The 15329-nt window shown below is 31.8% G+C and overlaps 1 protein-coding gene across 2 annotated transcripts in view; it reads right to left on the bottom strand.

The window, feature by feature from the left end:
* Window positions 1-15329, bottom strand: part of Pgant5 (polypeptide N-acetylgalactosaminyltransferase 5) — an 84977-nt gene that overhangs the window by 2266 nt on the left and 67382 nt on the right. For both annotated transcript variants that reach the window (XM_067280192.1, XM_067280193.1), the window contains exons 10-12: window positions 4977-5116; window positions 4784-4882; window positions 4573-4707 (exon numbers count right to left, since the gene is read on the bottom strand). In XM_067280192.1, coding sequence (XP_067136293.1) covers window positions 4573-4707; window positions 4784-4882; window positions 4977-5116 — 374 coding nt within the window. The remainder of the gene's footprint in view (window positions 1-4572; window positions 4708-4783; window positions 4883-4976; window positions 5117-15329) is intronic.

Here is a 15329-nt window from a genome sequence, read left to right as displayed (position 1 = left end):
TCATTGTGTCGTACACATTACGAGACCTGCACTAAAAGAGACCTGCAGTAAAAGACCCGAATGCTGTAACAAGATGTCATTCAGTTGCCTGCAATGCAAAATTCCACATTAAATTTCACCCATTTCCATATTGAGGATTTATACTGAGGCAGAAAGCATCTTGAACAAATCTTTTCTGCCTCACATACACAATAAAATGAAAAAGTAAATGTAGAGAGATGTGATATAGTTGCCTACCATACAGACTATAGTTCTGCCAAGTTTTGTTTTCAACTCTAGGTTCCTTCATTAAAAAAATTATTTATTTACCTATACTACCCCTTAAATTTATGACACATATATATAATCTCATTGTTGATGTTCTCAATCCTTTGGCAGCACTTTTGGTGAGTTGAGGCAATCTTCTCTAAAATGGGTTAGACATCTCATTGGAAAAATCTAACAATCCAACAAGCTCCATATGTCAGATATGTACCTTTTTTCTTCTTTTTTCAATGATTTAAAATCTTGAAAAAGAAGATCACCAAATCTCTGACTTGAGCGACATGCTGTTCATCAATTGACGTGAATGATCTAACAGAGCATGGTTCATCTTGGACACATTCTCTGTCTTCCTTGAAAATCTTGTACCACTCAAACAAGAGTTTTTGATAGTCTATCATAACCAAAGGCTTTTTTTAAACATTTCCAATATTTCTGTAGCAGTAATTCTGTTGCAAAAACAAAATTTAATGCATGTTCTTCTCTCAATTATACTTGACATTTTGAAAAATCACTTGTTTGGCACAAAAATTCTTTACAAACAAAAAAGACTATGACATAAGGATTGCTGCTAGATGTTGAAAGTAAAAAAAAAATGCATGTGTCCAAGAGGACACATGCAGTTTAAATGAGCCATTCCTGATATTTTTTTTTTATTACAGTAGTATATACAGGGTATTAATCTTTGACTTGCACAAGGATGTAATGATTCAACGTTCTTACAAGTTTCTTGATATAATTTGAATATTACCCTCACATTTTTGAAAATGTCCTACTAATTGTGACAAAGGGGTGAATATCTCTCCTGTATACTAAAGTCAGGTGGGTACCTTGATTATGACCTAACATAGGCTGACTATAATATTTACGTTTCAACTGGGGCCAATTTTCGCATCAGTGAAAAATGGGTCTAAAGCTAAATTTTGGTATTTTTTAAAATTTATTACCAATTTATAGATCAATAAATAAATATTATATTGGTGTGTTAATAAAATTTCTCTATTCAAAAATTGATTGTAGAATCAAATAATAATAAACAGGCAAAATTAGGAACGTTTGGTCACACTACCTAACACGTTTCTACTGCTCGGCAAACTGAATAGCCTTTACTCAATACACATTTTACAACTAAATTCTTGTTCAGTACTAGAATTTTTTCCTTTTCCTTCTCTTTCTCTTTGGCGTTACAGTAGAGCGTCGATTATCCAAACGTCGATCAACTGAAAGCTTTCCGGTAGGCAAATTTAAATTTCTGAAAGTGCTGTGGCACTGCATGCAATATTTGGCTATGTTTTGGGCTACTCCAATATTACTTTTGTTGGCGTGTGTGTTTTAGCTGGCAGCATTGGCACAACCATAAAAGGGTACTTAAGGACACGCCAGTATTCGAACAAGGCTTTTTTTCCCATCACGAGCAGTGCCGTCTTTAGGGGAGGGCCTATGGGGCCCCGAGGTCGTAGGGGCCTCTGAATCCAAAAGTAATAAAGTTACAAAGAAAACAAATAGGTTACTTGAAATGAAGAAACCATTAATAATACAATTGAAATTATTCCTCCAACACATAGTGTGAAGTGTTGAGTAGAGGGTGAAAAATCTCACTGGCTAAAAAAAGGGGGGTCAACAGATTTTCTGGGATATGTTAAAAGGGTGATAGCACAATATCCGTAACCGGTCTTGCCTGTGCTAGCTACACCAGCGACTCCTAGGTCTGTAATCTAGTATTGATTCAGTTTCTTCATGGGGGACCCCTAGCATTCTTCTGGCCAGGGCCCCTTACTTTCTAAAGATGGCACTGATCGTGAGTGGTGAGCTTTGGTCGGTTTGTGTGGTGTTTTTCTCAGGACTGTGTTGGGATGTGTGTCGTGCTGAATCGGAATGTTTTTGATACTAGATTTCCAAAACAAATATATTGAAAAATATAAAAACAAAATAATTTTTTTTTGTTTGTGCAAAATAATGATCATTTTTAACGATACAATAGCCACAATTATTATTTTAAAAAATTTATGTCAGGCTTAACATCGACAAAAATTCAACACAAAGCAACAGAGAAAAATTTCAACATGGGATAGAAAAATATATTTTTTTATACATAATCAATTATCCGAACGTCACCAATTGATTCGGATAATCGATGTTATACTGTATTGGTACCAGTTTCTGTGGGGGTAGAAAAAATTTTTTCTAATTTACTTTCATTTATGGTTGGATGCAATACCCTTTGCCAACCTTCTCTTTTAATCCAAGTTTGAGACCAATTAAAATGTTAATGTGTATTAAATTTAAAAGAATGTAATTAAATATTAATTTCTTATATCAAGAAGATCTAAGAATGGAATTGAAAATATTCTAAAAACATTTCATTGTACAAAGATTCAAAATGCTTGAGGAGCCAGAAAATGTTTAGTGTTTTTGTATTTTTTTTTTTTTTTTGTAAACTTACAGCATTGTCTTATTCATACTCTAAACCAGGGGTACCCAAGCCCATGGGCCACATGTGGCCCAATAAACAAATAAAAAAATTTGTCAGTTTTGTTTACACATTTCAACAGCATAAACCTCAAAAAAGAAGTTTCACAAAGCCATAGACCTTTATACACATTTTATTTTTGAGTGGAAAAGAAATATTTTCAAATACTTGGAAATGTATGAATGAAGAAGGATTACTAAATAAAGCTGGAGTTGTGACTCATAGGATTATAGACCCAAATTCGGGGAAGGAGAGAAAGGCCAAAAGATAAAAAGTAGTGAGAAAGGTTAAATAGACCTTCTGTTATGCAAGTATTGACCTTTAATTTTCCAATCTTTCTCACTTCTTTATCTTTTGGCCTTTCTCTCCTTTGAGTCCCAACTCTAGCTTTATTTAATATTCCTTCCAGTGTTACAAGATTTAGCTACCCTTTATTTAGTTTGGCATAAAAAATATCATTTGGTGCATTGGCTACTTTTTGGGCTACATATTATTTATAAAGATATTAGTTGAATAAAAATGCACTGTAAAATGTTTTAAAATGTTTTTTTTATTAATTAACATTTAATAAAACAAATATTTGTGTTTTTTAAATAAATTTTTGTTTGTTTTCTTTATAATAAATGAATTCATGTATTTCTAAGTAAAAATTAAAAAGTGTCTGTAGAAGTAATTTTTTAAAAATATCCTTTTTTGTGATAAAGTTTTAAAATTTATTACTATAATCTAGACATGCTAATCCTCCTTAAATATACTTTTATATTTAAAGATTGGGCCACAAGTATATTGTGGCCCAGAGAAACAAAGGTTGGACACCCCTGCTCTAAACCATTTGACTTTAATTTTCTCTTAAAAGCAAACACAAAATTTCTTTTAAAAGATTTATGTAATACAATAGATAAACTTTGACTTATCTGTATATAAATTCCTATGATGACCATCCTATAAAGCACTCATAGTATCTCAGCAAGTATAAGGCACATAAGGGCAATACAAAGAAAAGCAATTAACCTGCTAGCATTACTTCTTAATCTTCATAATAAATGACTTAGTAATGACAAAAACACATTGTTTAATGTCTATTAAACAGAACATGCTCAGCAAATAATTAGATTATCATAACACCTTTTATGTTGCCGAGATAGTTTTCAATAAAATTAACATTTTTGGCCTATTCTGTAGACCATCCTCAGGTTTAACCAGAGAATTGCAACATCGGTGTTCCAAAAATAGTATATATATATTCAAATTCAGCATGATTTGAATATATGTATTCTATTGATGAAGCAGCATCTAAGCAGTTATCATCAGACATAATCTGTTGCCTCTTGGTGTAAGCAAAGACCTAAATTATGTAATTTTATTATATCTAATGACTTTTTTTTTTTATTAATGTATAATAATAATAATAATAATAGATGTAACTAAAAATAACCTTGTTTCCTCTTAAGCCATGGCATGCTCCCATTTCAACATTCTCACCACTTTTATGACCGTATCTAAGTCATTACTGACATAGTAATAGTATGATACTTGTGTAGAGATCATATGACCTCTCTCTTGCTTTCTGGTATTGTGTTTGTGTATATTGTGTCAGACTTCTGAGGAGGCTGTTATAATGGTGACCAGTTATGTCAATGTATACCTTATATTGGTGTCCAAACTTTTTGATTAGTGGGTCAAATTGTGCATAAGTCATAGATATCATTTATAAACAATGTGTCAAATATGTTTACAGACTAGATTTGGCCTGGTGGCCTAGTTTGGACACCAATGGTCTAGGTTGTGAGAAACAAAAATTTATTTGAACCATAAAAGATTAAAGTTCAAAAATATCCTACCGTTTGATCATAGTTCCACATTTGATTTCCTCCCATGCCATGACACCTTATGAGTTTCACGGGTCCTTTTGATGAAGCAGCATCTAAGCAGTTATCATCAGACATAATCTGTTGCCTCTTGGTGTACGCAAAGACCTAAATTATGTAATTTTATTATATCTTATTATTATACATTAATAAAAAAATCGTTAGAGATGTAACTAAAAATAACCTGGTTTCCTCCTAAGCCATGGCATGCTCCCATTGCAACATTTTCACCACTTTTACGACCATAAGTATCTAAGCAATTCTTAGAATCTGCATTTTTTATCTGAAATTTATAATTAGTAATGCCTCAATATATTATAAGCTCAAATATTATTACTTGATGGTTCAAAACTCAAATTTAAGAAAGAAATTCTTACTTCTCCCAAGTAATGGTAATCAAGTGGCATTTGCGATTCCGGATAAATGTTTTCTAGATACCAGCGGAAACTCTTGCAATGTAAACGTTGTCTCAGAGACTTCCGTGGAGTCACATCTCCTACCACTGCTTGTTTGGCTCCTAAAATGATTTCATTTAAATTTTATTATAATCAATTAATATATTATTCTTATGATTGTTAAAACACACAACTATTTACTGAATTTCTAACAATGCAAATTTTTTCTTTTTTTAACAGAAAAATTCAAGCCAATTTCAATAATTGTTTGAGGATGATTTAATTTACTTAAAAAGTTTAAACATTTCTTTAACAGTAAACTGATTAAACTTTTTGTTATTAACAATTTTACTTAATAATGAATCAATATAAACTATCCAATAAAATTACAATTATTTACATTTGATGAAGAATACTTACAATAAACCCAAGAATCAAATTTATAAGTACAGTACATACTTTGATATTACTGACTACTTTATAATAGGCATTCAAACTAAAATAAAACTAATCACATGAAAATAGAGATGAAAAAACGATAGCTATGTTATTGATGTCAAAAAAACTTTGTAAAGTAGAACTCTCTACCAATTATATATTAAGAACAATTGACATTATAAATTGTTTATCATCAGTGTACTTTGTGTTTCTCAAGAATAAATACTAGATATTTTAAGATTCTGCACTGAAAATTTCATCAACAAGATAATGTTATGAATAATTTAAGAAATCTTTAAACAAAGGTTAAATACCTTAATATTTTTTAGTACGTTTATCGTTGGTTGTGGTAATTACAGGCACTTTGGATTTTACAAATAAGAGTGAATGAACATCCCCTAGGAATGGATCTTAAGTAATAAGTAATGAAAGATGTTTAACCTTTAAAAACAATAAACTTTTAATAATGATATAAGAACATTAGACTTGATAAACACTAATGTTGTGTGTTTTTTCTTCAAAGACACTTGGCAAGTTTTCTATCAGATATCTTTATTCATTCTCGTTGATACAGTACTCTGTCTGTACACGTTTCGGGCCCTGCCCCTCGTCAGTCAACTGTTGATTATCTTTTTTTAAAAAAAATGTAAAATCTTGTTAACTGTATACATTACGGTTGTAAGAAGTTCATCGACTATAAAAAGTGCATTATAACTAAAGAACTAACAAAATATAACCAGCAATACGAAGACAATAAATATAAAAAATTAATTAAAAAATTTCAATACCCAACTAAAATACAACTCGCAAGTTGGAAAGAAACACTTATATTAAATAAAACTGGAATAAACATTCCAATAGACATCAAAGAGATATTACATAAAGGATTAGACTTCAACGGTCCCAACAAATGGGACGTTCTAAACATAATACCGAATCTAGATAAAATGTGTAACAATCTACCTGAAGTAGAATCAACTATAATGAAAACTAAACTAAGTAATAAAATCAGAACATATATAACTAAAGAAGGAAACAAAACAATAATAAAAGATCCTAGTTACTTTCAATATAAAACCCAAATTCAGAACTTAAACAACTTCCTAAGAGATAATACATTAGAAATTATTAAAGCTGATAAATCAAAACAAATAGTAATAGTTACTCAAGAATGGATAAAAAATAAAAAACAAGAAATTGTAACAAATCATAAATTTAAAAAGCTACCTATAAATCCTATAGAAGTAATATATTCAGAGCTTAAGAAAAGAATTAATAAACTAGAAAAACTTAACGAAATTACTAAAACAGAAAAATGGTTTATACTAAACGAAGAAAATAACCGTATACCAAAACTAAATATAAAACTTAAAACGCATAAGATAGGCGAAAAAGTAAGACCAATAATAGATTTTAAATATTCAACCTTATACAACCTAGAAAAATTTCTAAAACAAAAGCTTAAAAAATACCATAACTCACAACTTGCAATTAAAAACGCAGACGAACTTATACAGGAACTAAATAAAATAGATATAGAAGACAAGTACAGAATGGCTAGCCTAGACATAGTTGATATGTATCCATCAATAACTTGGGACATAATAGAAGAAAAGCTTAATAATTTAAATGTCAACAAAGAAATAATAGACTTAATAGAATTCACGTATAGAAGTAACTACTTCGAAACCAACGAAGAATACTATACCCAAACAGAAGGAATAAGCATGGGATCGGTGATCGGCCCAAAACTTGCCAAACTGATTATGATAGATATTGATAACATAATATATAATATACCAGGCGTAAAATTTTACAAAAGATACGTTGACGACATTTTAATAATATACAATGAAACAGAAATTAATATAGAAGAAATTAACAAGCAAGTAAATGATATACACAACGCAATAAAATTTAAAATAGAAAACGAAGATATAACAAGACAAACAATAAATTACCTAGATATTACAATAACAAGACTAAAACAACATCTAGAATATAGAATATTCAAAAAACCGAGTTCTAACCAAGAAACAATTAGATACCACTCAAAAATGCCGTTATACGTCAAGTACAATATATATAAAATGGAATATGACAAAATAAAAAACCGGACAAGCCAAGAAGTACACATATATGAAGACCTCATGGAATTAAGAACGAAATTTCTCCTAGCAGGATTCCCGCAAAGACTGTTAAACCGATGGGAAACCAGACTTAATAACCCACAAACGCTAAACCAAAATAAACAAGTAACTAAAACAAAATATATTAAATTTCCTTATATCAAAGGCCTATATGAACAAATCAATACAGAAATAAAAAGAATAAACTACAAATTAGCACCAACATATCAAAAAATGGAGAGCAAGCTGTTAACCTCGAACCCGTTAAAAAACCAACAAATACCGACCGAAGCTCAAAGTGCAGTATATAAAATTCCGTGTACCTGCAAAAATAAAAAATATTACATAGGAGAAACAAAAAGAAAAGTAAAAATTAGACTGAAAGAACATATAGCAGACCTAAAATACAATAGAATAAATTCTGCATTTTACGAACATTGTACTCTAAATAACTGCAACATAGACAAAGATAACGTCAAAATACTGCATAAAGAAAAATTAACGTACAACCGGAAGTTTAAAGAAACCATAGAAATTATAAAAAGTAAAGACAATATAAATAAAAACCTAAGCCTTAAAATAAACGACAACTGGCTTAATATATTATAAATTAAAATATTTTGGGGAAAAAACAATTTCTTTGGAAAAAATGAGCCTGCAAAAACGTTTTGGTAAACGACCACAAGGCGGCAAACGCCATACGTGGCAACATAGCCGTACCAACGTAAACGTCAAAAAAGGGGTGGAAAGGAAAAAGGGGGCAGAAACAGTTTTAAAAATCTTTTATATTTGCAATATATTTTTATGTCTTACAGCGAACTTTTAAAGTTATAATGCACTTTTTATAGTCGATGAACTTCTTACAACCGTAATGTATACAGTTAACAAGATTTTACATTTTTTTTAAAAAAAGATAATCAACAGTTGACTGACGAGGGGCAGGGCCCGAAACGTGTACAGACAGAGTACTGTATCAACGAGAATGAATAAAGATATCTGATAGAAAACTTACCAAGTGTCTTTGAAGAAAAAACACACAACAATAGTGTTTATCAAGTCTAAATTATAGAACAAGACATGGTTTCATAAAACAAATCAATAAGAACATTAGATAATAGTACAGTTTATTTATTATTAATAAACTTTTATCTAATTCATAGTCTAATCCATCTTTTCAATGTAAATGACTCAATGTACAGAAAAGTAGACAAAAGAGAGTGAGAGAGATTATATTTTTAAATAAATGATCTGACAATAAAACAAAGTTATTATAATTACCATTGTTCATCAGAAAACTCACTGTAACATGCTACAGTCATCATGTACATTTGACGGATGTGGCAGAAGCATTTCCTGCAATGTTTGTTACAGAGATGTGTGTTCATAAAAAAGTGTTCAAAACTTGAAGAATGAGTAATCTTACTCTATACTGTATTCTTATAAATACAAAGAAGGGTCTATATGTGGATTCACAATCAATTTTCAGTTTTAAAAGGATTGTCATTTTTAAAGAAAAACCAATTTGACAATTCATTTTAAAATGAAAGATTTTAACAATTTTGAATGCAAAGATAACAGAGCCAAACCAACTGCTGAATTTTCCAGCAATTATAATTTTGATTACTAATCATTTGTCCTGAAGAGAGGTGTTAGGTGCTATCTCATATTATAATTTAATTAAATAATTTTAGAATATTCTGGAAGAAAAGAAACCAACCTGGAGTGGGACTTGAACCCACAAATCCCACTTGCTGTGTGGATGTGTTGCCAATTATGCTAACTAGACCTCCAGTCATATCTCCTCTTCCAGGTATATTTAACTATGATAGTACCATAAATAAACTGATGATGGTTATAACTTAGGGCCACATCAAGTGCCTTCGTCTGTAAATTCTCACACAATTTTCAACAAGCCATTGCATATCCCAGCATAGTATATACATAAACACATATTTAAACATTTCTCAAAAGCTGTTTCATTAGTATAAAGTCAAACCAACTTCCATATTGATTTGGCTTTATACTAATGAATTGATTTTGAGAGATGTTTATATATGTGCAAAGATAACAGATTATGATAAATGTTAAATATGATATTAATACTCACTGACTTTCATATTAATTTTCTTTTTTTATTGATTTATTGGGTTGTTTGGAAAGTAATTTCGTTTTTTTATTACTAGAGGAATCAGATGTATTTTTACCAGCCAATTTTATTTTAAACCACATTTTCATTATATGGAAAGTAATTTCGTTTTTTTATTACTAGAGGAATCACATGTATTTTTACCAGCCAATTTTATTTTAAACCACATTTTCATTATATACTTCGACAGTTGACATTTTAAGGCTTATTTGTAAGAAATTTTGTTTGATTCTATACAATTGTTTTTTTTTTTCGGTGACCCATCAAATACGGAAAATCGAAAGCATCATTTTCGGCATATTTTGCTTTTTTATAACTAAAAAATCAAAATGCCGTTCAAATAAGAAAAAAATTGTGGTACACGTTTGGAGAAGATGTGTTGAGAGAAAGACAGTGCCAAAACTGGTTTACAAAATTGCGTTCTGGCAATTTTAATATCAAAGATACACCACATTCTGGATGCCCATTTGAAGCCAATGAAAACAAAATAAAGGTACTGATTGAAGCAATCTGCCATATAACAACACGTGAAATCACTAAGAGATTAAATTTGTTAAACTGAACAGTTTATTATTTCTTGAAATGAATTGGTTTCGTTTCAAGAAATATGGAAAGCTCGATATATGGGTTCCACATGTTATTAACGAGAGATGCTCTCTATGGTTGGATTTTAAATAAATTTTTTTTGAGCTTTTACCAGACAATTTAACAATCGAATCGAAATGTACTGCCATCAAGTAAACAACTTGGGTAATATCATCAAACAGAAAGGCCAGAATTGATCAACAAACAAAGTGTAGTGTTTTACCATGATAATGCCAAATTTCACACAAGTTTGGTAACTCGTCAGAAACTGTTATAGCTTAGATGGGATGTGTTATCATACCAACCATATTCGCCAGATCGGGCACACTCGGATTATTACTTGTTCCGGTCTATACAAATTTTTTTTAACTGTAAGACATTTACTTGAAATGACAATGTCAAAAATCACTGAATCAGTTTTTTGTAAACAACAATAAAAATTTTTATGAATGTGAAATCATGCTACCACCAGAAACAATGACAACAAGTATTTGACCAAATGGTCAAAATATAATTCAATAAAATATTTATTTATTATAAGAATATTGCGTTTATTTTTCTATGGAAAAAACGAAATTACTTTCCAATCAACCCAATAAATTAATTTCCATAACATAATATTTATGTAATATAATTGTAGTGAAGCGTTAGCGAAGCTTCTTCTATGAGGCTTACAGAATTGTGTTCATTCTTAAAATCTGTTTGATAGATTTTGATTAAACTTTGCCATTTTCCATTAACTGTGGTGCAGAATCCAAAAATGCAATTAAAGAAAAGAGGGTCCATGACTTTGTTTCTCAGATATAAGGTTGTTTAACACACGTGGAACAAAGTGATATCGGATGTTGAACCCCGTCAGGACAGTTGTCAATGAGTCCCTATCACATTCAATCTGTACATTAAAATGCTTTACACCAAGATCGCCAAGAAACACTGAATTTAGATCACATACAGGAGATGTCCCACTATGTTTGACATCCTCCGCAATGGAAAAGACCCCCCCAACTGGAACAGACTACTAAGCGTCTACAGTATCCCCATTAGAGACAACAGATTTGATAGAGACTTCATTTACATCAGATCGACCAAACGCTCCTTGGAGGTCACACTGCAGGAGCACATAGTGGACATTCAACATAAGAGAAACTCCACCGCCCTTGCCACTTACGCCTCCGATCCTGACATCATGGCGGCCTTTAATCAGGCGAAGCTAGTCTGCACTACGTCACACATGGAACACCTAAAATAGCTTGAGGCCATTCACATTTATAAATCAACTCTTGACGACATGTGAAACAATTTTAAAGATGAGTTAGTTTTGTCTGTAGCCTGGCAGGCGTTGATGGACTCTGAACTTTAATTGTTAAGATCTGGTAGCCCTACGATTACGCATGTGCAACTCATGTTACACTTTTGAATTTTTTTTCTCATATTTCATTAACCGATTGCTCCACCCCATCAGAAACTCCGTTTTACACCAGAGGAAGAACTCAGCAGTTCAAAAACGTTTGTGGTGAACCCTTTCATTTTTTTTCGTCACACCAGATATAGGTTCTAGGAGTACAATTTTTTAAACACATTCTGGTGTTTTGTGTTGTTGTTGATTTTTAATTATGGCAAAAAGTTATAAAATCCATCCCTACTCTCAAAATTAATAAATTGTAAATGCTAATAACTAGGTTACCATAACAGTTGAAGGTAAAATACAGGCAGATTTAATAAACAGAATGTGCTCAGCAAATAATTAATTTATCACACTATACCTTTTGTGTTGCAAGATAGTTTTATTGAAAAAAAACTAACATTTTCGGCCTACTCTAAAGGCCATCCTCCAATTTAAAAAAATACAGGCAGATTAGCATTAGAAGTACTCAGACAGCAAGGCGTTATGAATGTGCACGTGTTCTCTAAGCAACAGAACTGTTACATTTACTTATAGAATGTTGCCATGTTTCCAACAAATGCAATAACAATTATCAAAAATTTAGCACCTTTTGTCAGATTTAAATCTAAATGGTTATGATTTAACTATGAACTGTGCAATCAGTTGGAAGTACAGACATACCCAACATGGATGTATGGTGACTCTATAACAACAAATAAAATTGTCATTAAGTCTGACCCTACTTGAGATATGACACACAACCATTCTTTACCTTTCCACCCTGTCGACCTTAAACTACCAAAATTTAATAGCATGAATCTTTCTAATACACAAACCTTCCTGCAAAATTTCTGAAATTTTCAAAAGCACAAGAGTTAAATTTCAAAGAGGGTAAACAAAATCATGCTCCCCACACACACACTAACATACATACAGAAAAAACTCAATGTTTTTGCATTTATTGACGTTTCAAGATTCCCTCAGTCCAAAAATGTAAAAATCCAGGAAGGTTATTTTTTTGACCAATTGCCATACTTTCTTTGTTATCTATAACAGAGTAAAGAAATTAAAAACAGGAGTCTATGACTTCATTTTTGATGTACAAAGGTATTACAGTTAGGGATTGCAATCCAGCAGTGTTTTTAATCCAGCTGGATTTTTGCTGGATTAAGATCATTCCAGCTGGATCCAGCGCGGATCCAGCGCAGATGTATTTTTGGTGCAATAAAGTGTTATCTATCTATCTATCCAGCAATTTATGGTTTTTTTTTTAAGAAATAAAACATTTTTTAAAATACTTAAGCAACTTTTATTACTTAGACTGGTCACTATAAATCAGTAAAACTTCTTACACATTTAGGTACTAAACTTAACTTTGGTTCGGTTTAACACTTCAGATAGAGATAATTAACTTTAAATGTTTAGTTAGATTATAATTATAATGCAATCTTTAAGTTAAATAATAACAAAGGTAATTCAAATTAATTTAAATTAATATATTATACTAATGTAAGGGCAGATAATCAGTGGCTAAGTGGCTAACAGTCTTACCAATTTTCTTATATAGGCTCTACATATCAGTCTGTAGTTATTTATAACTAATTTAATTATTCGTGTTAGTAAAATAGTGAGTAAGTAATTAGTAGTAATCTAGTAGTTAGTTATTATTATCACAATCATGAATCACATACATTCATATCATATATAAGATACTGATAATCATTAATTTATTTAACTAACTAGGTAGTCTCAGTTTCTCACCAATTTTCACAATAAAATTGCCTAGCCTAGCCCACTAACCACTTATAGAATAAAAGTTAAAAACTCTTACTTAATAGAATTAGAGTAGAAGTTATAAAATATTAGTCTTGACCGACCGTAAATTAGAATTATGCACCGAGGAATAGGAGACTAGGAGAGGAATTACTTATTTTATTTAGCGTGAAGACACTTTATTTAGTGAGAGCGGAAAGTCAACTGGCAATTAGATCAGCAGAGGCAAAAGGGTGGGCGGTGTGGTGTCGAGAGGGGGTGTAGCCAGTGCCGTCTTTAGGGGAGGGCCTACGGGGCCCGGGCCCAGGGCCCCGTAGACCCTCCCCTAAAGATGGCACTGGCTACACCCCCTGGCTACATTATCTGAAAGTAATAAAGTTACAAAGAAAACAAATAGGTTACTTGAAATGAAGAAACCATTAATAATACGATTGAAATTACTCCTCCAACACATAGTGTGAAGTGTTGAGTACAGGGTGAAAAATTTCACTGGCTAAAAAAAAAACAATAAAAAATAAGGTCAACAGATTTTCTGGGATATGTTAAAAGGATGATAGCACGATATCCGTAACCGGTCTGGCCCGTGCTAGCTACACCAGCAACCCCTAGGTCTGTAATCTAGTATTGATTCTGTTTCTTCATGGGGGCTCCCAGCATTTTTCTGGCCCAGGGATCCTTACGTTCTAAAGACGGCACTGGGTGTAGCACGTGCCGCACTGAGCGGCAACGTCAACGCTCGCCGTCGAGCGTTAGCACACGTAGCAAAGCAGCAACGCCAACAACGTAGACTTTTGCGCCATTATTTAGAAAGTTAATTGAGTATTTGCGAATCCGCAGCGCTGGATCCAGCAGGCTGAAAAATGCGCTGGATCCAGCTGGATTGCTGGATGAGGGATCCAGCAATTGCAATCCCTAATTACAGTGACAATGTCTCTGCTCTCTGATGCGACAAGCGCACCCAATGGAATTTAGGGCCTAGGGGTCAAAAATAAAAACAGTATTACATGTTCCTGGAAAATTTTCACAAAAAACAAACAAAACACAAAAACAAAGCTATCACCCTCGATTGCTTTGTTCTTGAATCCTCTCTCTGTACCTAGCCAGTGCAAGAATTGTCCCCCCCATGACCTGCAGGTACAAGGATAACCTCTTTTGTGATGGCAAGTGCAAAGTTCACCTGTGTGTGTCTGTTAAATAGTGTATAAGAATTGCCTCTTCTGTGCTTAACAGGAGCAGGGATTGTTTCTGCTCTGCTTCAATTTTATCACAACATGACAAAGTCATGCAATGTCCTAGTATTTTATTATAACATCCAAATCAGCAATAAATTAATAAAAACACTGAAAGGAAATGAACACATTTTCAAAAAATAAAAAATTTGAAGTTTTTAAATTTTTCAAGTTACATCAATTATTATATTAGATTTCTTTTTAATGTACTTTCTTTTCTGTTAAGTAAATGCAGTTATGTACTAGTGTGAAGCTTCTTGCCTATAATGAATTAAATAATTATCTCAAACTACCAATTGATGGAGATATACGAGGCTTATCAAACTGTATTGGGGCATTAGGAAATCAAGATCATATCAATAAAAGTCTAATTTTATTCATGGGATGCATTTTGGTCCTCACTAAATTCTCCTTCAGCCACTATTACATAAACACCTGCAATGTTTTAACTTAATAACTAAAGGTTACATGGACATAAACTGCTAACTGTTTGTACAGCCATCTAGTTACAAATTCTTCTGTGTAACCTACCGACAGTTACATTGACAATCATTGGTAGATTACATAGAAAAATTATTTTAGTTTCATGCCATAGAAAAGATCAATAACTACTAGTTTAGAGATTAAATGATGGTCAAGTAAATATGTAAT

This window comes from Centruroides vittatus, unplaced genomic scaffold (assembly GCF_030686945.1).
Source record: "Centruroides vittatus isolate TY-2023 unplaced genomic scaffold, ASM3068694v2 contig_882, whole genome shotgun sequence".
Classification (NCBI taxonomy): domain Eukaryota; kingdom Metazoa; phylum Arthropoda; class Arachnida; order Scorpiones; family Buthidae; genus Centruroides; species Centruroides vittatus.
The sequence above is the reverse complement of the archived record's forward strand: the minus strand, read 5'-3'. Positions and strand labels throughout refer to the sequence as shown.